This window comes from Manacus vitellinus, unplaced genomic scaffold, assembly GCF_001715985.3.
Source record: "Manacus vitellinus isolate BGI_N305 unplaced genomic scaffold, ASM171598v3 scaffold_20_pilon, whole genome shotgun sequence".
Taxonomy (NCBI): Eukaryota; Metazoa; Chordata; class Aves; order Passeriformes; family Pipridae; genus Manacus; species Manacus vitellinus.
The window spans coordinates 12,423,793-12,448,287 of NW_021939471.1; the positions used below are offsets into that span (position 1 = coordinate 12,423,793).

At 42.8% G+C, this 24,495-nt stretch overlaps 1 protein-coding gene across 1 annotated transcript in view; it reads left to right on the top strand.

The window, feature by feature from the left end:
- Window positions 1–24,495, top strand: part of TTN (titin) — a 241,352-nt gene that overhangs the window by 37,141 nt on the left and 179,716 nt on the right. The window contains exons 43-57 of the mRNA XM_018071672.2: window positions 2,851–2,907; window positions 17,228–17,506; window positions 18,609–19,172; window positions 19,634–19,915; window positions 20,019–20,297; window positions 20,660–20,938; window positions 21,035–21,313; window positions 21,440–21,727; window positions 21,848–22,126; window positions 22,227–22,508; window positions 22,614–22,892; window positions 23,001–23,279; window positions 23,374–23,652; window positions 23,771–24,058; window positions 24,158–24,436. Of these exons, the coding sequence (XP_017927161.2) occupies window positions 2,851–2,907; window positions 17,228–17,506; window positions 18,609–19,172; window positions 19,634–19,915; window positions 20,019–20,297; window positions 20,660–20,938; window positions 21,035–21,313; window positions 21,440–21,727; window positions 21,848–22,126; window positions 22,227–22,508; window positions 22,614–22,892; window positions 23,001–23,279; window positions 23,374–23,652; window positions 23,771–24,058; window positions 24,158–24,436 (4,272 nt within the window). The remainder of the gene's footprint in view (window positions 1–2,850; window positions 2,908–17,227; window positions 17,507–18,608; window positions 19,173–19,633; window positions 19,916–20,018; window positions 20,298–20,659; window positions 20,939–21,034; window positions 21,314–21,439; window positions 21,728–21,847; window positions 22,127–22,226; window positions 22,509–22,613; window positions 22,893–23,000; window positions 23,280–23,373; window positions 23,653–23,770; window positions 24,059–24,157; window positions 24,437–24,495) is intronic.

Here is a 24,495-nt window from a genome sequence, read left to right on the forward strand (position 1 = left end):
ACAAATATCAACTGAGTACCAAATGCATGACTAGCTTAGGCATCACTTGTCATTCATACATGTGAATGGATAATTTCTATGTTGAGATAGTGCATCCAGCATGCTGAATTTTCAAATGAAGATCATTCATTTTCATTCTCCATGCTGTTTGATTTTGTTCAGAGCATGGTCCAATGAACTTCTTTAGATACTAATGTTGTTATTTTTGTTACTTAATTACACAGTGCAAGCCCTAGATAGGCAAAGTTCTGGGAAAGATGTAAAAGAGTCTATCCGGTCACAGGCTATATCAGAACTTCATGTTCCTCCTCTCACAAAGAAGAACATTGAAAATTATCAAAAAGAATTTAAATCAGTGCAACAACCATCACAGGAATTGGGTGTACAGGTTTTTGAAAGTGTATCAAAAAGTTTGACCGTGAAGGCTACATCAGTTGAAGAAATAAAAGCCATGCACACAACAGTCCTTTCTCAAACATCTCAGAGCACCAAGATCTCTATGACCACCTCTCAGGAAATGAAAGATGTCCCTCCAAAGATTCTCTTGCAACTCAGAGACCTAACTGTGAAACGTGGTGACACTGCTCAGTTCATATGTGCCTTAGAAAATGAATTCTTCTATGAGTTTCTTTGGGCCCATGAAGGAAAAAGAGTAGAAGTGTCTGAAAAATTGAAGATATCACAAAACGGAAGTGTTCTTCTGCTCACAATCCTAAATGCCCAGCTGACAGATCAAGGACTGTACAGTTGTACTGTTTATAATGACTATGGAGGGACAACAACTTCTGCAATACTAACAGTCAAAGGTGGTTATCTGACTTTTAACATTATCACTTACCTTTTGGAACTTCATTATAACTACCTAGAGCTCACTCATATTTCCTTTATTTATTCATTTATTATTGTTAATTGAGAAAACTGTATTGATAATAATCTGGGGGTTTTCCTTCACATTTACAACTCTATTCATAAGTGAAATATGCAGTACTGGGAAGTTGATATTGTAACTTTGTGCCTCTTCCTGTCAAGTCACAGATGTCTGAGGCTTTTTATTCCTCATATACTTCATGATATGCAGTGAGATGTAAAGCAGGAATTGTAGGAATTTTTATATTTTGTTAATTCCTGAAGCTGGAGTTGAAGGAAGATAAGAACGTCAGATAAGCAATGTTGAATTAGATACCTGGTCATAGCAAACTCCCAACTTGTTTCAAATAAATCCAAGGTTTTAATTCCAAAGTTGGCAATATAATTAATGTCCTTGAAAGGATTAATGGGTGCAAATATTGTATTACTGCAATACTGAATTGTCTTCTACCCTTTACTCTCCTTAAGATATAAGTATTTATTTTTCACTAAGACTCTTTCCACCCCTTCCTGACATCAACATAGTAAGATGTTAGTAGTGCTATCACTAGTAAGGACTCAAAAATATATTATCACCACACTAGACAGGTGATACTATTTCTGATGAGTTACAAGGAATACAGAACAGAAAACTAAGATGAATAATGAGAAAGGCATTGACCCTGTTGATTTGGCTCTTAATTACTGAAATTTCTTTTTTCACTCTAGAGCTGTGCAAAACGCTTTACATAATCTTCTGCTGCTACTTTCCAAATTAAGGCTCTAAATTAAAAGCAAAAATGTGCTTGTATTAGGCACTGAGGAACACGTCTTGGTCCCATGAAAGTCCCATAGGCTTAACTGATACCTAGAATTAGCCTAGCAGGAATAGAGCTCTTAAATGTGCAGTCACTCCTGTTTAATAGCATTGTTTTAGCACTAATACACCCAACATACTTTCAATACTAATTACTGGGGTTCCCCTCCCCAATTATAAGGATATTTTTTATTCCTGCAAAACATCTGACCTAATCCTTTTCCTAACTTTATTCTTACCTAGCAAAAGAAGCACAAGCCAAAGCAGTAACAAAAATTATTCTTGAATCAGATACTAAAAGCTTTAAAGCAGCCAAAGATTGTCAGTTTAAAGCATCTGAAGTTAAGCAAGAATCTTCTAAGAAAACCTCAAGCTTGTTTATATCTACATCCCAAAGACCATATGAAACTGAGAAGCAAAGAAACAGAGTATACTATCCTGATGTTGTGCCATGTGAAGACATCACAGAAACTGATGCCAAAGCACCAGAGTTTCTTGAAACTCTGCCTTCAGAAACTACTGTGAAAGAAGGAGATGATGTGTTTCTCTTTTGTATAATGAAAGGTGTGCCTACACCTTGTGTAGTCTGGTTGTGCAATCAGCTAATAGTTCAGGAATCTGCATTGTGTCACTTAAAACATGATGGGCCTCTGTGCAGCTTAAGATTGTTGAAAGTTGGTCAGAACCACAAGGGTATATACAAGTGCAGAATAGTTAATCCTGCAGGACAAGCCGAGTGCAGCACTCATCTGAAAGTGACAGGTTGGCAACTGCATGTTCCTTCTAAGTATCAATTCCTCATGCATAGCATCATTGCATTTCAGTACATTCATTCCCTGAGAAATGATAAAGAACAAAAAGCATCTCATTAGTCTGTGGATTGTTGAATGTTTTCTTCAGGGATTTACGGCATGATAAAGGCATGTTGCATTAGAAACTTTCCCCCACCCAGCAAAAAAGAAAGCAAACCTTATAGAAAAATGTACATTGCAAACAAGTTTGAAAATATTTGATTACTCTGTTCTCAAAATTTATGAAGTGTTTGAATTGTTTGGCATGCATTTATGTGTACGTATGTGTGAATTTCTGTATATTTGGAAACGAGATTGGATGTTTTTTACTATGTAAAGTGTTGATTGGCACATTTAGAAACTATAGCTCAAAAATCTTTGTCTTTTTTATTCTAGCTCCTGAAAAAATTGTTCATGAGAAGCTAGAGGAAGAGGTTGAAATGGAAATGAAAGGTACAATCACCAATGAGAATAATTAGTACTAGTAATTAGTAATGTTACGAAAAGCTTTTATCTGCTTATGTGAAGTGTCTGATGGGGAAGAAAGACACTTTAAAGCATATTGGAATATGTTGCATGTTTGTGTTGATATGCAAAGGGTTACCTGCATTATAAGGTTATTTAAGTTTTAAAATATATTTAAAACTTCAAATTTGTAATTGTGCAGCCATATTCTTAACTTTTACTTCATGCTTTGCAGCTGTTCACAGAGCTTTTATTTGTTCAATTTCCTTTTGAATGCATGGAATAGTTTACTTCAGAAGGAAGTTATACAAATCTTATTTGTATTATTTTTAAACAAGTTAGCAACCTAACATTAATCAGTTCAATGGACACTACTGGATGGATAGATAAAGTATACTAGAGAGCATTTGTTGTTTAGATTATGTGAAAGCTACACATTCCCATTGATTCCTTGCACTTTTTTTTACATACATTAATTCACCATTATACATCTCTTACCCTGGCTTGCAGATAGCATACGTGGTTCATGTTGCTTGCTTTTTTCCCTGTGCATAACACTGTGAAGTTAGTGGCTGTATTAGTTCGAATAAACGCCTTCTCATTTCATGTTACTTACTTTTTAAAAAGATATCTTTCAAAATATTTTTTCTCAATTGTTTGAACATTTAATCTGCAAACAGAGGGGTCAGAAAGGGCGTTTATTCTACTGTCTGCAAGTCAGGTAAGATTTTCTTCTTTGCCACCCAAAGACACACAGCTTTTCCAGGCAGCAAAAACATACACACAGAAGAACGTGTTATTTTGAAATTCCTTTTTGCTTGTTCAAGAAGAAATTTCCACAGTCTGAAGAAAGAACAGACAACGAACGATTTTCGTGTCAATCTTTAAAACAGAGCAAGGCGTTGCGTTTATTCGAACAAATATGGTGAGTGAATTACTTTTTTTTCCTGGGTGTGTGATGAAATCCATTGCATGCCCATTTTTTATTTCAATATATTGTTACTTTTTTACAATCAGATGGTAGACAGAGCGTGACATGTTGTAACCCAGTCTCCTTCTCTTGCAGAGCAGCACAGCAAGGTGAACCTCGAGGGACCTGGCACAGCGGCGGTGCTGGCTTGCCCCCAGAACTGTAAACCCACCTTCACACAGGGCCTGAAGTGTAGGTCTGTCTTGGAGGGGGACCCTGCATTCTTCCAGTGCAAGCTGGTGGCATGCCCGGCACCCCACATGTCCTGGTTTCACAACAACCGGCCCGTCCTCCAGGACTGCCGTAAGGTGATTCGCACGGAGAGCGAGGAGCACACACACCGTGCCAGCCTGGAGCTGTGGGATGTGCGGGAGCACGATGCTGGCAGCTACAGGGTATTTGCCATTAACAGCGAGGGCTCAGCTGAGTCTACTGCCTCACTGCTGGTGGCACGCAGTGGGGAGCAGCAGCAGGGCTTGGGTTTCACAGAGAAAGCCAAGTGGATGCGGCAGAGCTGGGAGTGCCTGCTGCAGCAGCGGCGGGAGGACCGGCTGCGGGTGGTGCTCCGCTGCACTGGCTCGCCCTTTGACAAGGGGCAGGAGGCCAAGCAGTCACTTGGGAACCTCTCACCAGCCCGAGTCAGGGTACGAACCATCCATTTTCAGAGCCTGCCACTGGTGGGGCCTCACTGCCCAGGGGTGGCACGTAGTAGGGAGCATAGGGGCACAGTGGTTAATGCTGAGGAGCTGCTGGATGAGGAGATCCGTTGGAAGCTGCAGAGGCTGCGGGAGGCAAAGAGGGCAGCACTGAAAAAGAAGCAGGAATCCCTCATGTCCATGCCCCAGGAGGGCCCTCATGGGAAGCCCAGCCCAGTTAAGGTGGCTGCCAAGATGGATGGCTCGGAGCTCCGCACGGTGCAGGTCGTGAGGCGGTACTCCAGGCCCCAGGCCATGGGAGAGAGATGGCAGATGCCAGGTGGGCTTCTGGAGCCCTGCCCACCCCTCTTTGTCCAGGAGGTCAAGCCCCAGGAAGCTGTTGAGGGGCAAAGATGCACTTTCTCCTGCCTCTTTCATGGCCGCCCACAGCCTACAGTCACTTGGTACAACAATGCCAAGCCCGTGGGGCGCATCAAGGGCACTGCCGTTCACACCACGGAGTGCCGCTCTACACTGACCTTTCCATCCCTACTCCCACAGCATGGGGGCACTGTCACCTGCGTGATCTTCAACCCACTGGGCACAGTCAGCACCTCAGCTGCACTCTATGTGAGGCAGCGAATGCCAGCCTATGAGTACACAAAGAAGGAAGAGGAGAGGAAGAAAGAAGAGGAGGAAGAGGAGAAGGTGGTGGAGGAGGAAGAAAGGGAGAAAGAGAAGGAGGAGAAAGTGAATGAGGAGGAGGAGGAGGAGGAAGAAGCTGGTCTGGCCTTTGCAGCAGAGAAAGGACTGCCAAGTGCAGTTCCAGACTCACACTTGCTGTCGTTGCCTGTGGAGATCAAAATCACTGCCCCCACTCCAACGCCAGAGCAAGGCACAGAGATTAAGGACACCACACAACACCCTCCAGAGCAGGCTGCTCCCACCATAAAGCACAAATTCAAGTTTTCATTTGATATGGGAAATGAGCCACCCCAATTTGTAGCAGAAGCCCCAGCACACATTCATTGCCATGAAGGAGAGGACGTGATGTTGGAGTGTACTGTGTCTGGGCAGCCCCCACCAGCTGCAGTCTGGTCCCTGAATGGCCAGAGCCTCTCTGCTAGTGAGAGGCTGAGGTTTGAAGAAGGCAAGAATGGCATGTACCGCTTACATATTCAAGGGGTCTCTGTCAAAGATGCTGGACAGTATTGTTTAGTGGCCACAAACGTGGCTGGAACAGCACAGAGTGCCTCTGAGCTGACAGTCCAGCCCAGTGCACCCCAGTTGTATAGCAAAGATGGAGGCACCGAGGAACAACCTGCTGTGGACCACGTTGTTCACCCCCAAGGCCTCAGCATACTTGGGAAGGATGAAGAGGAACAGATTGTATGCCCCAAGGACGAGGAAGCCCACCTACCCTGGTCCCAAAGGCTGTCTCCATCTCCTGGTGAGCAGTTGGAAGACTGTGAGAAAACTCCTCACTTCACAGAAAATGAGATGGCGGAAACAATGGTGCTGGATATTACAGAAGTTTATGCAAAGCAAGAAATGGGTTATACAGAAGAAAGTGTCAGGAATACAGATGATATTTCTGAGGTGAGGCAGCACAAGGGAAAAGCTGTCTCTGAAGAACACAGCTTTGGAATTGTTACTACTGAACTGCACCCTACCATATCCAGAAAAGGGCATGAACTAGTGGCCAAGGACTCGGGTCACTTTTCAGAGGAGCTGGAACCTGAAGGAGGCAAGGTGATGCCACATACAGATACTCTGTCCTGGGACATCTTGAAGTCACCATTTATGGAAGTGCATGGGCAAACACATGTCTCTGAGCAGTCTGCTCTGGCAAAGGACTGTGAGGATTCACAATTTTTCATTCCTATATCGCCTGTGGTACAAGAGGGAAGTGATGTTTGCACAGAGGAGAGTGATGCCCCTGCCTGGGAGGCAATGACTCCTGATGTGCCTCTTGTAGAAGAGCCAAGCGTGCCCCACCTGCAGGACCACATTGCAAGCAAACCCACAAAGGAGCTATTTGGCTTTTATGACTCCTGTACAGAAGAGCAGCAGAAGGAACAGCACAAGGAACAAGAGAGATCAGTTGATACTGAACAGGGCATCGAAGGTGATGATCATCTTTGTAAAGAAGAAACAATTGATGATGGTGATGCCACACACTGGGAAATGCACAATGATGATCAAATGTTGCAAGGAATGGAGTCTGACACAGGCAGCTCTTCTTTGGATGTAACCGTCACTCCTCCTGGCATAGAAAACTCAGGTCAGGTTTTTACTGAGGAAACTGAGGTTCACCTGGAAGAAGGGCATTTCAGAGAGCAGCTGTTGCCACCTGAGACTGAGAAGACTGATATCATATATGATCTGAAGAAGCTTGTGGAGCCTTTTCTAGCTACAGAGACGATGTACACAGAACAGGCACAAACCCCCACAGCTGTGGAGAGCATGGAGGAAAGAGCAACTGGGCTGATCTCCTCTATGCACCAACATGCTGCACTTGTGGAAGAGATGCCTCTGAGTGAGGAACTTCGTCAGAGCTACAGGATGCAGAAGGAGGAGGTCAATGCCCAGGAAGAAGCACAGCGAAGAGAAACCAGTAGGACTGATTTGCAAATCCCTAATGGGGACCTTGGCAGTGTCATGATATCTGCTGAAGAGGGACCTCTTGCTGAAGAAATTCATGAGTCAGAGGTGAGTGTCTGTCAGGAGGACTCACTTGAGGAAAAAATTCATGAATTTCTGGTGGAGTCCACAGAAGATTTCCAAAGAGAAGTTCAGGAAACACATGTGTGGGAGAGTGGGGAACGGATGGAGCCCACAGACTTCCAGAGTGATAGCTTCATCATGGACTTGAAAAAAGCTGCACATGAAAAGAAACCCCAGGCTGGGCATCAGGCTGAGGAAGATGGTGGTTCCAGGATAGACAAGGTCTTTGAGACAGCAATGAGCAGCTTCACCTGTGAGATAGAAAGCACAGATTCCTCTGAGGAGATGCTCAGGGACACACAACAGGAACCAAATGCAACCAAGGGCTTCTCTTTTGGGCAACTCATACTTGGTTTAGTAATGGATGAGCCTGTGGCACAGAAGGAGCAAAGGAAGGACTCTAAGGACAAGAATGGGACTGCCACTGAGGAAGCCTCTGAGAATAGCCTAGATGAAGAAGGACTGTGGGAGGATACTTCTGCAGGTCCAGAACCCAGTGCTGTTCAAGTGTCAAAGTTGGAACCTGATTTGTCCCTGGCCAATTATTTAAGATCCACTGGGATACATGAAACTCCAGATCTCAAAGGGACAGTTCAGAAGGAGCAGCAAGAAACTATCACTTCACTGGAAGTGGAGGAGGTTACCTTCAGCATGGTTTATGATTATTACAACAACCATCAGGAACTTGCCCGGCCCTTCTCTCCCGAGTCAGAAATGTCTATAGAGCTGGAAAGTTGGAGCAGAGAGGAGTCGCCTGATTCAGACCGCTTTTACACACCTCCCTCCTCAGTGGAAATCTTTGAAACTGCTTCTTCGGCATCCTACCACACCCCACTCAGCACACCCGAGCGCTACTCCACACCGTCTGAAGGCTCAGGGTACAGCACGCCCCCTGAGCGCTACTCCACACCATCTGAAGGCTCAGTGTACAGCCTGCCCCCTGAGCACTACTCCACACCCTCCGAGGGTTCAAAATGCAACACACCCTCAGAGCGCTATTTCACACCCTTTGAGGGACCCTACTCTCCATCAGGGGACAGCACACCACCAGAACGCTATCGGACACCCACTGGGGAGTATATGGATGCCCTGACCACACTCCCCCCCTGTGAGAGGAGGCCTCAGCCTCCAGACCAGCCCCAGGCCGACGTGTTTAGGACCCCCCGTGAGTCCCTGGAGCCATCAGGCAGGGAAATGCCACCTGCATTCCTCAAGGCATTGAGCAGGAGGAGATTGTGCGAGGGCAGCACACTGAGGTTTGTGGCTGAGGTGGTAGGTGTGCCCAAGCCAGAGGTGAAATGGTATCGTAATAAGTCTCTGTTGGAGCTGGATGAGAGAGTACGAATAGAGAAGGATGGGGACAAATGTATTCTGGAGATCACTAACATCCAGAAAGCCGATGGAGGACAGTATCTGTGCCATGCAGTGAACATTGTAGGGGAAGCTAAAAGTATTGCACAGGTGGAAGTTTTGCCTGAATATGGGAGGTCACTAGCACTGCCACCCCCTGTTACCCACCAGCATGTTATACACTTTGACCTGGACGAAAACACATCTTCAAGGTCACCTTCACCACAGGAAATCCTCCTGGAAGTGGAGCTGGATGAAAATGAGGTGAAGGAGTTTGAGAAGCAGGTCAAAATCATAACCAGTCCTGAGTTTACCCCAGATAAGAAGAGCATGGTAGTTTCCCTGGATGTCCTTCCACTTGCTTTGTTAGAACAAGCTGCAGGCTTGGCTGCAGTGGAGAATGAGGATGTAAAAATTGATTTCCAAGTAACTGAAATGCCTCCACGCTTTGCCGTGCCCATTGCAGATATCAAGGTGACAGAAGGCTTGGAGGCAGTGTTTGAGTGTGTGGTAACAGGTACTCCTGTCCCAGTAGTTCAGTGGTTCAAAGGTGACACCTGTGTGACGCCTGGCACACGGAAGTATGTTGTGAGTCAGAAGGAGGGACTTCACAGTCTGAAGATCCAAACTGTAGGTCCTTCTGATAGTGGCTGGTATAACTGTAAGGCAATGAATAGGCTGGGAGAAGCAACATGTAAAGGCTCCCTTGTGGTCATGGCTCAGCAGGGAGCAAGTGCTAAGGTGAGCAGTGAGACAGTCATGGGCTGTGAACCACACAGGCCACAGAAGTGTGACTTGCTTTTGAGTAAGACTGTGAGCCCAGGTGACCAGTCAGAAATAGAGCTGGAGTTTGAGTTTGAGCCGCACAGAGATGACTCAGAAAAAGCAATCCAACTGCTTGCAGTGACTCAGCAAGAGCAGGAAGTGGAAGGGGAGAAGTGTGTTAACATTAGTTTTGATGTGTTTGCAGAGCCATCCCAAGAGGAACGGGTTGAGTTTAGGGCAGAGGACTCAGAGAGCTGCAGCTTTGAATTCCAGGTCACAGAAGCTCCTCCCAGATTTGTTAGGCTCATTTCTGACTACAGTACATTTGTGGGTGCTTCAGTATACTTCCAGTGTCTCGTGACTGGTTCCCCCCACCCAAGTGTCTGCTGGTACAAGGATGGGGTGTTGTTGGAAGGGGATAGGTACCGTTTGCAGGAAGAGCAGGATGGCTCTCTTAGCCTTACCATTGAAAACCTGATGCAAAGTGACAGTGGGCAGTACAAATGTGTAGCTACTAACAGGGCAGGAACTGCTGAGACTTGTGCTGTGTTAACATTATACTAAATTTCCATAATTTATTTCAAAGTCTCTTTTGAAATACTAAACGTTCTTATGATGTTGTTCACTGCAGGTAAAAATGCAGCACTCATCTTTAGGGGCATTGTTTTTCATCTCTTTAGGGATGAAAACCACTCTGTGGGCATATTTCTGTCTCACTTAAACTTGCCTTCTTTGGGGAATTTAAGTGAGATTTAATCCGTGCATAAATTTTGTGCACATTTTCTGCACCGAGGTATATTTCAAGCTTCTTCTAAGTTCCTTACTCATTCTTGTAAAGATATTTTAGTTGACACTCATGTAAGCAGGACTAATTTTTTTGTATAATGTACATATACCTGTGTATCTGTAACGGTGCAACTGCTCTTGTTTTATGTAGGCTAGAAATCACCTGAAAATGTAGACACCACTTTTTTCTTGTAACCTAGAGATATGGAATACTAACTTATGCTTGCTGTTTCATTTGGGTATAGTTCTGTGAAAGAACTCCTTAAATTGGTATTTCCCCTTCTCATAATGTTGTCAGAACACGTGAGTTTCACTGACTCAAATCCTGTGTTTACAGTTTCTATCACTGCAAAATTCTTACATCCATGGGCCTCATTCTAACCACTCATGGAATTAAATGCCTTTTTTACATCAATGGAATTATGCTGTTGCAAAGAAAGGCAGCACAATGGGAAGAAAAATTAAAGTTTTGCATTTGTAGAGACTGGACAGGATTTTTTTCTCTATTACCAAGTAATAAACATGAAAACATATTTTGTACTGTATCTTTAGAAGTTAAAGGGAAAGGAGAGAGAAAATAATAATAAATCAATGATGTTACTGTAAATTCATTAAAATAATTTTGGTTGTCCCTGTATTCCAGTGTCATTCATAAAAAATACATAGTAGTAAAAAAGTAAGATATTTTTATGCAGTATCTTGTTTCACATTAGAACTATATATTTACATATTCTTTTTTTTAAATTAATACCAGTTAAGTGTCCTATGTGTCAAAATGACCAGAAATAAATGGAATACATTCAATTGTTATCTGTGGCATTTTCTCACCAGCAGAGATTTTTACATTAATGTTCTCCATGTGAATATATATTTTTGTATTTAAAGTAATGCTAATATTTAGGAGGAAGAGTCAGCAGTAGCTGACATAATCAGAACTAAATCTCTCTTACAGAAACTATGATAAATTGAGAAAATCTGTTAAAAGTATGAAAGTTATTAATTAATGTTTATTAGAAGTTAAATACGTCTCTAATGCATGTACCAGCTTTCCAGTAACCTCTAAGTCAAGGTGAGATCTTGAGTTCAAGAACCCTAAACAAAAATTAATTTTACTTTTTTTAACCTGTTAATGAGGTTCTTCCAGTCATTTACAAATTTCTGTCAGTTACCTTGCAAACAGCTTTAAGTACCCTGGGGATTTTAAGCATAAAAGAACTATTCCTGTAGTATGTTCAGTTATGTTCCTACAATTTCTTATTTCTGAGTTTGATGTTTCCTCACACTGAGGTCAGCATGCCTCAAAAAACTGATAATCTTTTAAGACTATCCTATCACTCACCCGGGATAGTATATTTTGATCAAAAGATTCTCTTTGTGCCGATTGTGTTGCCTGATAAAAATTTAATATATAATTTAACATACATAAGGTTTATATGTTAAAAGGCAGAGATAATTGTGATTTCTCATAGGTAATGGTGGTAGGAAAGAGAAACATGAGTGTCTGACCTGATGTTGTGCTGGGAAAGAATTACTCCACAACATGTCCTTGATCCATTCCTTGTGTAGATGTGTAGCACTGTCTGATTCATTAGATAGCAGAGGTCCTTAGGGAAGTTGGCAAGAATTATCTGATGTTCTGTGTCAGCTGTGACATGAGGGGTCTTTTAGGCCCAAAGCCAAAGAGGTCAGAGGCCCTTCGATTAGGCCCTATGCAATTGTGATGTGTGTTTATTTTGCATGTAAATCTGAAAATTTTTAGCAGAAACAGGCCCATAACTTGGTTCTGAAGCCATAAGCCAAACAGGTCCAAGTTTATATTCACATCTGAAATATATGGCCAAGCACCTTTTTCTCTACCTGTGTAGTGGTGTTTGTGGTTTACGTAAGTTTAAAAGTCTTGGTTTAAGTTTCATACATTAGCCAGGAGCATGATCATGTGTTTATGGAGAGACAAAGTCTCACCTAAGCTACAAATATTAAATGTGGAGTAATCCCAGGTTGGAATGAACTTACTCTGGGACAACTGGTATACTTTGACTATCTCTCCAAAATTTTGTGCTTTCATAGGAGTCAAAAAGCTCACAATTTTCAGGTTTAATGTTGTCTTTATTTCTACAAAATAAGTATTTTAAAAAAAAGGATGAATTATGTCTGTTTGTCATCAATGTGCATTGAATGTTAACATGTATGGTTAATTTGTGAAATAAATATGTAAATTATTTAAGTCCATCACTTCTTGTATTTTATTCATTTCACAGACCTATCTAAAATACAAAAAAGAATCTATATAGTTTTTCTGTCATAAATATTCAGGAACACACAAAAGTGCATTAATTTTTTCCACACTCCCGTTATAAAGCATTTTTGTGTATTAGCATGGGTTTCATTCTGAAATTTATATTCCATATTTTTATATTTTACTTATTGGGCCAAATTCTGCCACCCATTCTCAAATTCACTTGCACAATTTATTACTGTTTTAGCAAGGCTGGTAAGTAATACCAAAGGACTGATATAATCTTTTATTTTTTACCTAAGCATCTCTTCTCTGCAGTTAGTCATTGTATGCACTGTGCTATGTCATGTATATTCTGGCATTTCTGGCAAAACTAATAAGTTTTAAACTAATGAAAAAGAATTGGGTGTGACATAGTCTGTTCCTTTTTGTTGGAGTGTAGTAAAAATTATTGTCTCAATAAGTTTTTAAATTTAACGTACTCTAATTGAGAAGCTTATCAAGGTTCCCTCTTAAAGTTCCTAGAGACATTTATCCACTCACAATTTTATTCCTTTTTTAAACTCTCGTATCTTTCCATGTTGAGTACTGTCGACCTTAAATGAGCAAACTTGTAAGGACAACAGTATTTGATTTCCAAAGATTTTCTTTGCGTCATGCTTCTCAGAGATTGCTTGTACCATTCCTGGAAGTCTGAGATTTCACTGATGTTTCTATTGTCAAGCATCTGCAGAGAATGGCATGTTCTTTACCTCCACTTCCTCTCACTTTTAAACCATCATTAGAACCAGAGTGGTCCAACATATATATGGGTAACTTCACAAGGGCAAGAAAAATTTTAAAGTGCTCTGTCTTCTTTTTCTCTCTTTTATTGTGGTAGTTTTAATATGCCATATTGTGACAGGGAGGAGTTCATAAGCAGAGATTTAAATCAGTGCAGACTTGTGATTTTTGTAATAATGGTGCTGTAAACTTAAGGGTCTAATGACAAAACCAGGACAAAACTGGTAAGAGAGAGGTAATCTCTTGGTGTATTAGACAAAAGATAGAGTTTAAAGAGATGGACTATGCACCAGGATAAAAGTCAGTGTGCTGAAAAGATTGTAGGATTGTTGGTTGTTTTTTTGTTTGGCAGGGGTATTTTTCAATTCTTATTCTAGCATTCTGCTTTTTTCTTGGTGTTTTGAATTAAATCAAGGTCTTACGCTGTTCTGCTCTACTTATTTGTATAGATGTACATACAAATATGTATGACACATACCACTTGATATATACCACATACCACTTTAATTATACCTGTGAAATGCATCAATGTTGCTTGATTGTTACTTGCACGATGCACCCTGGGGGGGTATGCCTAACCCATACTGTGATGTCAGGTTTAAAGAGACATCCATGCTGATCCAGATAGGAAATTCCTAAGTAACCTGACAGCACAGCATGTCTTGCTGGTTTTGGCAGGTGTGTATTTGACACCAAGGGGACCTCATGTTCGTTGCTAGCTGTTGTACAGTATAGGGAAAGCCTCCAGCTATAAAAAAGTTTCCCTAACACTGCTTATTGTTAGCTATGAGTGTTTCCATAAATATTCTAGTAAAACTGAACAATTTTTTTCCATACAGACATCGCTAGGTCTCTTATTGCCTCTTCTGAGGACGGAAGAAATGAAGGCTACAGCAGCGGCCTTCAGTTTCCTGATAGAGAAAAAACACTTGAATTTGAGCCTGGAAAACCAGTTTATGTCAGCAAAGAAACAATGAAAATGGAGGAAGAGGGGAAAGCCCCTGTTTTCCTCAAACAGGTCCCGAATGTTGAAGTTTGGCAGGGAGATGTAGCTAGGCTCTCTGTTACTGTTACTGGCAGCCCCAAACCCAAAATCGAGTGGTTTTTCAACAGTCTGAAGCTAACCTCATCTATGGACTGTAAGTTAGTGTTTGCTGGCAATGACCATAGCCTCATCCTCCCATATGTGGGTGTGCAGGACGAGGGTAAGTACACGTGTGTGGCCAGCAATGTACACGGTGAGACCACGTGCAGCACCCACCTCTGTGTGCGGCAGCAGACACCAGGATTCCCTTGCTTTGCCAAGGAGCCCGACAGTGTGCGGTGTGCCCCAGGCTCCACTGCAGTCTTTGAGTACACAGTGGCAGGGAAGCCAGGTCCCGATGTGCTGTGGTTCAAGGGGAGCGAGCAGCTCTTCTCTGATGTGCGTCGTTCCATTGCTCACCACCCTGACGGTTCAGGCTCCCTGACAGTGTGGGACTGCATGGAGGAGGACACTGGGCTCTACACGTGCAGGGCAGTGAGTGCTCTGGGCGAGGCCATGTGCTCTGCTGAGCTCCTTGTGCTGCCTGAGGAGCATGCTGTGTGCAGGCAGAGCCCGGCCTTGCAGCATTCTGCAGTGCCAGAGGACCAAACCCCCATCTTCTATGAGGAGGCTGGTGAGCTTCCTGCTGTGGAAGGAGCACTCAGTCTTGAGGCCATGAGGAAGCCTCTGGCCTTCCTTCAGCTCCAGATGAGCCAGGCAGTGCATGTGTTGCCCAGGGAGGACATCTTGCCTGGCCTGCCACCAACCTGTCTGGCTGTGCAGAGTGTTGAAGAGATGATCACTCAAGTGGCCATAACACAAGAGAGTGGTAGGCTTCTGGCAGAAGCACGGCAAACCCTCCCTGGTGGCCCACAGGGCGTGGTCCCTGCAGCAGCAACAGAGACACAACTGCCAGGCTGCCTTGGGACTGTAGCTGTACACGTACCCTTGATCAAAGAGAAAATCATCCCCAAGGCAGCAGAACAACTGGCTGCTCTGAAGACAGAGGTTTCCCAAGTCCTTCTACAGGTATCAAGCACCACTGAGAGTTGTGCCATAGAAGGTGACCAAATCCAGGTCCTTGAAAGCTTTCAGGCAACACAAGGTGAGCTGAAGGCTGAACCCAGATTTCCCTCTGAATTGGCCTTTACTAGGGGCCAAGCTGTCCCTCTGGAGAACATTTCTTCCCTGGAAACAGTAGAGGAAGATTTTGCTGCAAGAATACATGAGGGACAGGCTGTGAGATTTCCCTTGCTCCTGGAAGAAAATCAGTTCCTGGAGGAGGAACATGTCGATCTTTCCAGCCCACCTAAGCAGTGGAAAACAGCATCGAGACAACCCCATGAAAAAATGCACTCTGACCAGCTCCAGCCCAGCCAAGTCCTCAAGAAAGGGAATCAGCTCACTGCTCTTATTCCCAAGAGCTGCAACTTGGACATAAAGTCTCAAATTAAAAATGCACTTAAAGCTACAGTGGTAAGTGAGAAAAACCTCTTGTTTCCAGAATGGTTGGCTGATAAAGAAAATGTTGAAGTGCAGACAATAAACATCACCAAGGAGAATACACATACCTTGTGCACCTATGTTGTGACCACAGGACGATGCAGTCCCATGGAAATCCCAGTCTCCTTGGGAGACTTCAGCATTCAGACAGCTGACCAGAAAACAGTTTTGAAGGAAGCTTTTTATTCTCTTTGTGAAGATAAACATCTCTTGACAGATGAAAAATGCAAAACATTTCCATTCTATCCCAATCTACTTCTCACAGGAAAACTCTGTGATGAAACCTCTGAGCTGGAGCCCCAGCAGGCTGAGAGTACTATGGAGGCAGAAGTACCATTGGAGCAAGCTTTGCCTACACAACTAATCAACACTGTGACTGGGCGTGGTCAAATCAAGGACGTGGGTGTGGCTGTAGCCAGTGCTGATGTAGCCTCTGCAGGTCTTCCTACTCAGACATCCACAGAAATATTGAAAAGGAAAGAGAAAAGGGAAAAAATATGTGAGGAAGAGGGCAGAGAGGATCTGGAAACTAGAGCTGGGAAGTTACAGGCTGAGCTGGTTAAAGAGAGTTGTCCCATCATACACAGCAAACTGGGAGACACTGTTGTGGAGGAAGAGGAGAGTGTCAGGCTGGTCTCTGTCATAACAAATGTCAGTGAGGTGAACTGGTACTTTGAGGGTAAACTGGTATCTTCAGGCAACAAATTCAAGTGTTTGCAAGATCAGGACACATACACACTAGTAATAAACAAAGTGTGTGCGGAGATTCACCAAGGAGAGTACACCTGTGAGGCACTGAATCAAGGTGGAAAAAGAGCAACAGCAGCAAAACTCACAGTTGTTAAAAGAGGTTGGATTATGGGGATAAAATACTGCCTTTTTAATGCACTGCTCTACTAATAAACCTGCCCTACTATGTGTCTGTACTTTGGATATGGATACAATATTAATACCATCATGCCACTAATCAGAGGGTCCCCTTCTCTCTGGATTGATGGTCTCCTTTTGCCACATCGCAAAGCCTCTCACTTCTGTTACCCCAGTCTTTGGTCAGGAACTTTGTTGCTTCATTGCACAAGCATGGTCAGGACAAAGCTGTATCTCAGTCTCAACCACTTCTCCCATTGTTGCCTGGGAAGTGGACCTACTCTTCCCATTTTACCCACTACTGCACCCTCTCTCACTCCTTAGAGTCATTGCACAGATTCACCGCAATTTCTTATTCACACCATTATTTCTCACAAATCCAGGTAGTGTACTGTATATCCCATTGCTGTTGTGCATTGCTATTTCACTTTATTTTTCCAGTATCATCACAGTGTTTCCTGATGTCATTAGGCACCGTAAGACTGTCTGTCCACTGAGCCTAGTACTGCTTTCATTTCTTACAGATATTTTTTTTTACAGTCACTTTATGTGAATTGCAAGTATACCACCTTTTCTTTTCCTTTTTTTTTCAGTCACTTCACTGTTATTTTTCAGAATGTCAGCAGGCAGAGTTTTGAGTTAATCTCTGCTTCTGATTTCAGTTGCACCTATCCTGAGGAGAAGGCTCGAACCCCTGGAGGTGGCTGTAAATCATGTGGCCAAGTTTACCTGTGAGGTGGAGATGGCTCCCAATGTCAAGTTCCAGTGGTACAAAGCCGGACGAGAGATATATGATGGGGACAAATACTCCATTCGCACTTCCAACTACCTCTCCACGCTGGAGATCCCAAGGCCTCAAGTTGTTGACTGTGGAGAATATAGCTGTAAGGCTTCCAATCAGCATGGCAGTGTAAGCTCTACAGCTGTTTTAACAGTAACTGGTAAGTACAGACTTCCAAGAACAACTTCTCCATAAAATATCTTGGTGTATTGTAATGCTTTCACTGCTATACTTACACTTGTGGGGTTCTTGATTGCTATCATAGTACATAATCCATACCTAATGTTGGCAGGCATAAGCACAGAGAAGGAATAAGTTTTGAGAATGCTGCTTTCTGGTGCTTTCTGTACATAGAAAAGGGAATCAATGTGAAAAGTTTCAGAAGGAAAGAAAAATGAGAAAAGAGAGCAGGAGGAACAAGACTGTCAACCGAATAAGATTGCTTTATGAATACATTCTTGAGAAAGGTTTATTTAACTTCCTGACAACAAGAAATAGACTTTTAAATCTGATTTCTTAGTGTAATAGTCACTGTGTGATTATCCTAGCACCCTATGTTTATCCTGCAGCTATAGTTGCGACCCAGGTTATGCAGCTCTGCATACCTGAACATCTTTGTGCTGTGGCCAAAGGGGAACTCTGTGATTGGGCAAATAGATCTTCTTAAGCAAACAAAAGAGGGTAAAGGGTTTCAGTTTGCAAACTTTTTATCTAATGAGAGCTATACAATTCTTTTTTTTCTTTAAAAAACAAACAAAGAACCCAACAACAAAACAAAACAAAAAAACAAACCACTGTCTTTTGGGCATTTAGTGTATGACATTTTTTTTACTCTGACTTTTCTCTTTGTGGGAGGAGTCTTCATTTGGTCTTTGCTAAGTGCTAGCTGTTAACTAGACTAATGCAAGATGCATGAACTGTGAAATGCGTGCAAACTGACCCGCCTCGAGAGAACAGTACACAAACATGTCAGTCTTGGGGGAGGAATTTCTGGCTTTTGGTTTATTTTCCTTTAGTTCGTAAATTGCTCGAGAGATTCAAAATTCAAGCTCTGGAGCAATATATAGACCCAAGAAGTACCAACCAAAAGCCAAAATTTATCATCTTTAATGCCTCTTATCTCCTTCACTGCTGGTTTCTTTTGCTTAAGAGTGTCCAGTGACAAGCTGGCCTCTCTTACTCTCTGTCGCTGGCAAATGTGAAGAAAGAGCATAGGCTCTGTTCCTCACCTCTGGATAACATTGAACCCCTTTGTTTTGCAGAAGCATTTCCACCAACGTTTCTTACCAGACCTGAATCTATCACTACTTTTGTGGGCAAAACTGCCAAGTTCCTCTGTACTGTTTTGGGCACTCCGGTCATCGACGTCACCTGGCAGAAAGATGGCACGACAATTTCACCTTCAGACCACCATAAAATCTCCAAAATGGAAAATAAATATGTTTTAGAAATTTCCTTTCTCACCACCACTGACAGAGGGGTTTACACATGCAAAGCTTCCAACAAGTTTGGGGCTGATATTTGCCAGGCTGAAATGGTCATTATAGACAAGCCCCACTTCATTAAAGTTTTGCAGTCAGTGCAGTCAGCAGTTAATAAAAAAATACGTCTTGAATGTCAGGTAGATGAAGACAGGAAAGTAACTGTAGGGTGGACAAAGGATGGAAACAAAATCCCTCCAGGCAAAGATTATAAGATTTACTTTGAAGACAAAATAGCCTCACTTGAGATTCCTCTGGCTAAGCTCAAGGATTCAGGCCACTATGTGTGCACTGCCTCAAACGAGGCAGGAAGCAGCTCCTCTTCTGCCAGCGTCACAGTCAGAGGTAAGATAGTTCTACGCTACCTTTACCTTTCCTCTTCTTAAGTTCCCCATTTCTTCTTTTTCAGGCAAAAGACTTCTTTGGGCTGAAATTACACCAAATTCTTCTCAGACCTGCTACACTGTCCATTCCCCTCTAACTCATTTCCCCTGTTGCCTTCCAGTGCACCATGTGTTACTTCAATATTTTTTTCACCAGAGAAATCCAAGAACTGCTCCTGCATGCAGGGGAGAGATGAAAAAAGAGGACAGGCAAAACCACAGGAGCTGCAGTTCAGCGAAGATTATGCTGGTGTCTTGTGAACTCATATTTTGTTCTTGTTCAAGGAACCAATCTTTCAAAGTCTTGTATTTCAGCCTTCTTTCCTTTTTCCCTTTCCCTTTTCCATTTCTTTACCCTTTCCTTTTCCATTTTCTGCCCCTTTTTACCATCTCTTCCTCTCTCTTCCCTTTTCCCATTTTTAGAACCACCATCTTTTGTGAAGAAGGTCGATCCGTCTTATTTACTGACCCCAGGTGACTCTGCACGCCTTCAATGCAAAATCAAAGGGTCTCCTGAAATCCAGGTTACTTGGTTCAAGAACAACAAGGAAATCCATGAAAGCAACACACACAGGATGTCCTTTGTCAATTCTGTGGCTGTGTTAGATATTTTGGAGATGAAAGTTGATGACAGTGGGACCTACTCATGTGAAGTTGTAAATGAGGTTGGAAGTGACAGCTGCACCACTGAAGTGGTTGTCAAAGGTCTGTCCTTGTTGCTGCCAGTCACTTTCTTGAGAAAAACCTTCCCTTCTTTTTTTTTTTTTTTCTGGCAAGGTTGACTAATTCTTTCTTGCTGCTTTTGTAGAGCCTCCGTCTTTCATCCGAACACTTGAACCTGCAGAGGTAGTGAAGGGAACAAACACCGTTCTTCAGTGTGAGGTTGCTGGCACTGGACCATTTGAGATTAGCTGGTACAAAGACAAGAAACAGATTCGCAGTAGTAAAAAATACAGGTTGACCTCTCAGAAAGCTGTTATTTCTCTGGAGGTGTCTGCATTTAATAGTGCAGATGTTGGTGAATACGAGTGTGTGATAGCTAATGAAGTCGGAAAGTGCATGTGCAGTGCCACATACATCTTGAAAGGTCAGTAGGAGAGAGAAAACTCCACTTACTGATGGGATTGGCAAAAACTTCTTATTTCTTAAAATGTCTTTTCTTTGGATTTGGGGGTGGCTGGGAGAATGGGAGTATCTTCTTCTCTTAAATTCTTTGTGTACCTTACCTCTTATCTGGCATCAAACCTGTGAATTTGAAGGACATTGAGATTAAAGGGCCATGCATTGGCTCCCAGCAGGAGAATGCTGCTCTTCTACTTGCTTGCTCTTTTGTTGAATTGCTATGTGTATTGTACGTACTGTCTTACAAAACTGTCTTGAAGTAGCAGATTTCATGAGATGATGCAGAAGCAAATGAGTATTTTTTCTTCTCTCTCTTCTTTGAACTAGAACCACCGTCTTTTGTTAAGAAAATCGAAAATGTGACGGCTCTGGTTGGAGATAGTATTACGTTACAGGCCGTGGTGAAAGGGTCAGAGCCTATTTCTGTAATGTGGATGAAGGGCAAAGACATTATTAAAGATGATAACAATGTGAGAGTGACATTTGATCATGGTCTAGCAACGCTGCAAATTACTAGTGTCCAGCTGAGCTCTGGTGGCAAATACACCTGCGTGGCTGAGAATGATGCAGGAAGTCAGTCCTGCTTTGGTGAACTAGCAGTGAAAGGTTAGTGGAGAAGGGCCGTGATCCCCACAGTCTCCCACCTGAGAGAAAGAGCAATTTCCTTTTGTCCTTAACACCGGTTGTTTAATTCTGTTGTAGAACCTGCCAAAATAATTGAAAAAGCTGAAGTGATCCAGGTTACAGCAGGGGAACCAGCTATTTTGGAGTACACTGTCACAGGCACTCCAGAGCTAAAAACCAAATGGTTCAAAGACGGAAGGCCACTACCTGCCAGCAAAAAATATAGGATCAGCTTCAAAAATAACATTGCCCAGCTCAAGTTTTATGCTACTGAAATGCAGGACAGTGGCGAATACACCTTTGAGATATCCAATGATGTGGGCATCAGCTCTTGTACTACCAGCTTCACTGTGCTAGGTTGGTACTGACCCTTTCCAAAGAGCCCTGTTGCTCTGCCCTGCACCACCCAACAGAGCCAGAAGCAGAAGAACATGCCTGTTTTGCTCATGTGTTTGTTTCTGTAATTTTTTTCACTCTCAACAGATCGCACTCTCCCTCCCTTCTTTACTAAACCACTGAAGAATATTGACAGCATCATTAACACCTCGTGCCGCCTAGACTGCAAAATTTCAGGTTCTCTTCCAATGACCGTCTCTTGGTTCAAGCAGGACACTGAGATCACTACAAGTGCCAAGTACACAGTGCATTTTGCAGAAGGCTCAGCGTCTTTGGAAATCAAACACCTAGATGCAAGTGATGCTGGGGTCTACGTTTGCAGAGCCGCAAACTCTGCTGGTAGCAAAGAGAGCAGTAGTACATTGTTTGTAAAAGGTTTGGCAATTCATTTCACATTTCTTGGAATTTTGCTTTTCGTGTGATAATACTTTTCTTTCCCAAACTGCAGGCCATGTGTCTTACTCTTGACAATTTTTTCCTTTCAATGCAATCTAGAGCCACCCAGCTTCACTGTAGAACCAGAGTCTCAAGAGGTACTGCCTGCGTCAACTGTACATTTCAAAGGCACATTTAAAGGCACAACACCACTGACAGTGAAATGGTTTAAAGGTGATACTGAGCTCGTGACAGGAGGAGCCTGCTACATTATGACAGAAGCATTAGCAAGTTACTTGGAGCTTTATGCAGTCAAACCAGCAGACTCTGGAAAATACACCTGCAAAGTCTCCAATGTAGCTGGTTCAGTAACATGCAGTGCAAACTTGTTTGTAAAAGGTTTGCATTCTTACTCTCTTTTAAAATTCTAGCTGCTGGATTGACCCAGTGGCGCTCTTTCCTGCTTTCTTTGTCCTGAACGTTCTTCTTAAATCCACAGAACCTGCTGCCTTCAAGGAGAAGCTAGAGCCGACCCATCTGGTAAAGAAAGGTGGATATGTTGAGCTGACCTGTGAAGTCACTGGTACTCCTGAGATTAAAATCACATGGTTCAAGGATGATAGAGAGCTAAAAGAGAGTGAAAAATACAGGATGTCTTTTGCAAAATCTTTGGCAATACTCCATGTTTCAGAAGTTGATACTGAAGACAGTGGAGAATATATTTGTGAGGCCAAAAATGATGCTGGAAAAGATATTTGCAGTAGTGTTGTTACAGTCAAAGGTGTGTGTGACATCCAGCCGCACAGTTTGTCTTTTTAAATTCAGTACAGTGTTAGAGGCTTCGGAAGTCTGACTAATACAATTGCACTCTCTTTTTGCACTGTAGAATCACCCTATTTTAGCAAGGAGTTTCAGTCCATGGAAGTCTTGAAGGATTCTGATGTTGTTTTGGAGTGTGAGGTGCTTGGCACGCCACCCTTTGAAGTGTTTTGGGTGAAAGATGATAAACCCGTGCGGAGCAGTAAGAAGCACAGAATAAGCATTGAAAAATCTTTGATTAGTCTCCACGTTTTCAGGTTTGATGCTTCTGATGTTGGCGAGTATCAATGTAGAGTAACAAATGATGTTGGGAGCTGCCTCTGCAGTTCAGAGGTCACACTGAAAGGTTAGTTCAAGGTGTAGAACACCACTAGCATGCTTTTAGCCCAATGTGGTATCTATGCCACAGTTGTGCACCAAACCCATACTTACATAGCCACTTTCTTCCTGCCAGAGCCTCCACAGTTTTTGAAGAGGATAGAAAACATTAGTTCCCTTCGAGGGGGCACAGTTGTGTTTCAGGCTGCTATTAAAGGCTCCTTGCCCATCACGGTGTCCTGGTTGAAAGACAATGATGAAGTGATTGAAGACAGCAATATCAAAATGACCTTTGTGAACAATGTTGCCACTCTTCTGGTGAGATCTATTGAGCTGAAACATGATGGGAAGTATTTCTGTCAGGCTAAAAATGAGGCAGGAATTCAGAGGTGTTCTGCTCTGCTGACTGTCAAAGGTTGGTCTTACCCTGAGGGCTTGCAGTGATCATAGATGGTTCCCTTGTGATTTTTACAGATGCCCTTAACACTCTATCTCCTTGTTTACAACAGAACCTGCTACAATTGTGGACAAGGCCGTGTCAATAGATGTGACTGAGGGAGACCCAGCAACCTTGCAGTGTAAATTTTCAGGAACAAAACCTATTACAGCCAAATGGTTCAAAGATGGCAAGGAACTGACATTAGGCCCAAAATATAAGATCAGTATTACAGATACTGTCTCAGTCCTAAAGGTGCTTCACACAGAAAAGAAGGATAGTGGAGAATACACTTTTGAGGTTCACAATGATGTTGGGAGCAGTAGCTGTTCTGCCAGCATTAATGTCCTAGGTGTGTATGGGCTTTCTCTTACCATTGTTTTTAGAGTCAAAATCTTTTCTCCTGAACTGATATCTGTCACAGTCAAGGCTGAATTTCAAACTTTGTCTTTTTACTCTGTCTTGGATAGATCTCATTATACCACCTAAATTCACAAAAAAACTCAAGAAAATGGACAGCATTAAGGGGTCTTTTGTCCACCTGGAGTGCATAGTGTCTGGTTCACATCCTATAAGTATCCAGTGGTACAAGGATGGCCAAGAAATAACAGCAAGTGAAAAGCACAAATATTCTTTCCATGATAATACTGCATTTCTGGAAATAAATAAACTGGAAGGCACAGACACTGGCTCTTACACCTGTGAAGCAACAAATAAAGCAGGAAGCAACCAATGCAGTGGATTCTTAACAGTCAAAGGTTTGAGTTCCTTCTTTGTCTTGTGTTAGGGGTCTCATTCATAATTTTGGATTTCCCTGTCTCAGCGTAATCCCCTTTCTTCCTTTTTGCATGTTATAGAACCTCCATATTTTGTGGAAAAACCCCAATCTCAAGAGGTTGTGCCCAGTGCTAGGGTTCAGTTCAAAGCACTGGTGAAAGGGTCTACTCCTCTGCAGATAAAGTGGTTTAAAGACAGCCAGGAGCTCCTGTCTGGAGCCAATCGATCTGTCTGGAAGGATGACACATCTAGTGTACTGGAGCTCTTCTCAGCTAGAACATCTGATTCTGGGAACTACACTTGTCAGATAAGCAATGATGTGGGGACTGCAACTTGCAAAGCAACTCTGTTTGTAAAAGGTGTGCAACCCAATCTCCTCATTTTTTTGGTTCTGATTTTTCTGTGCAATTTTGGTGGG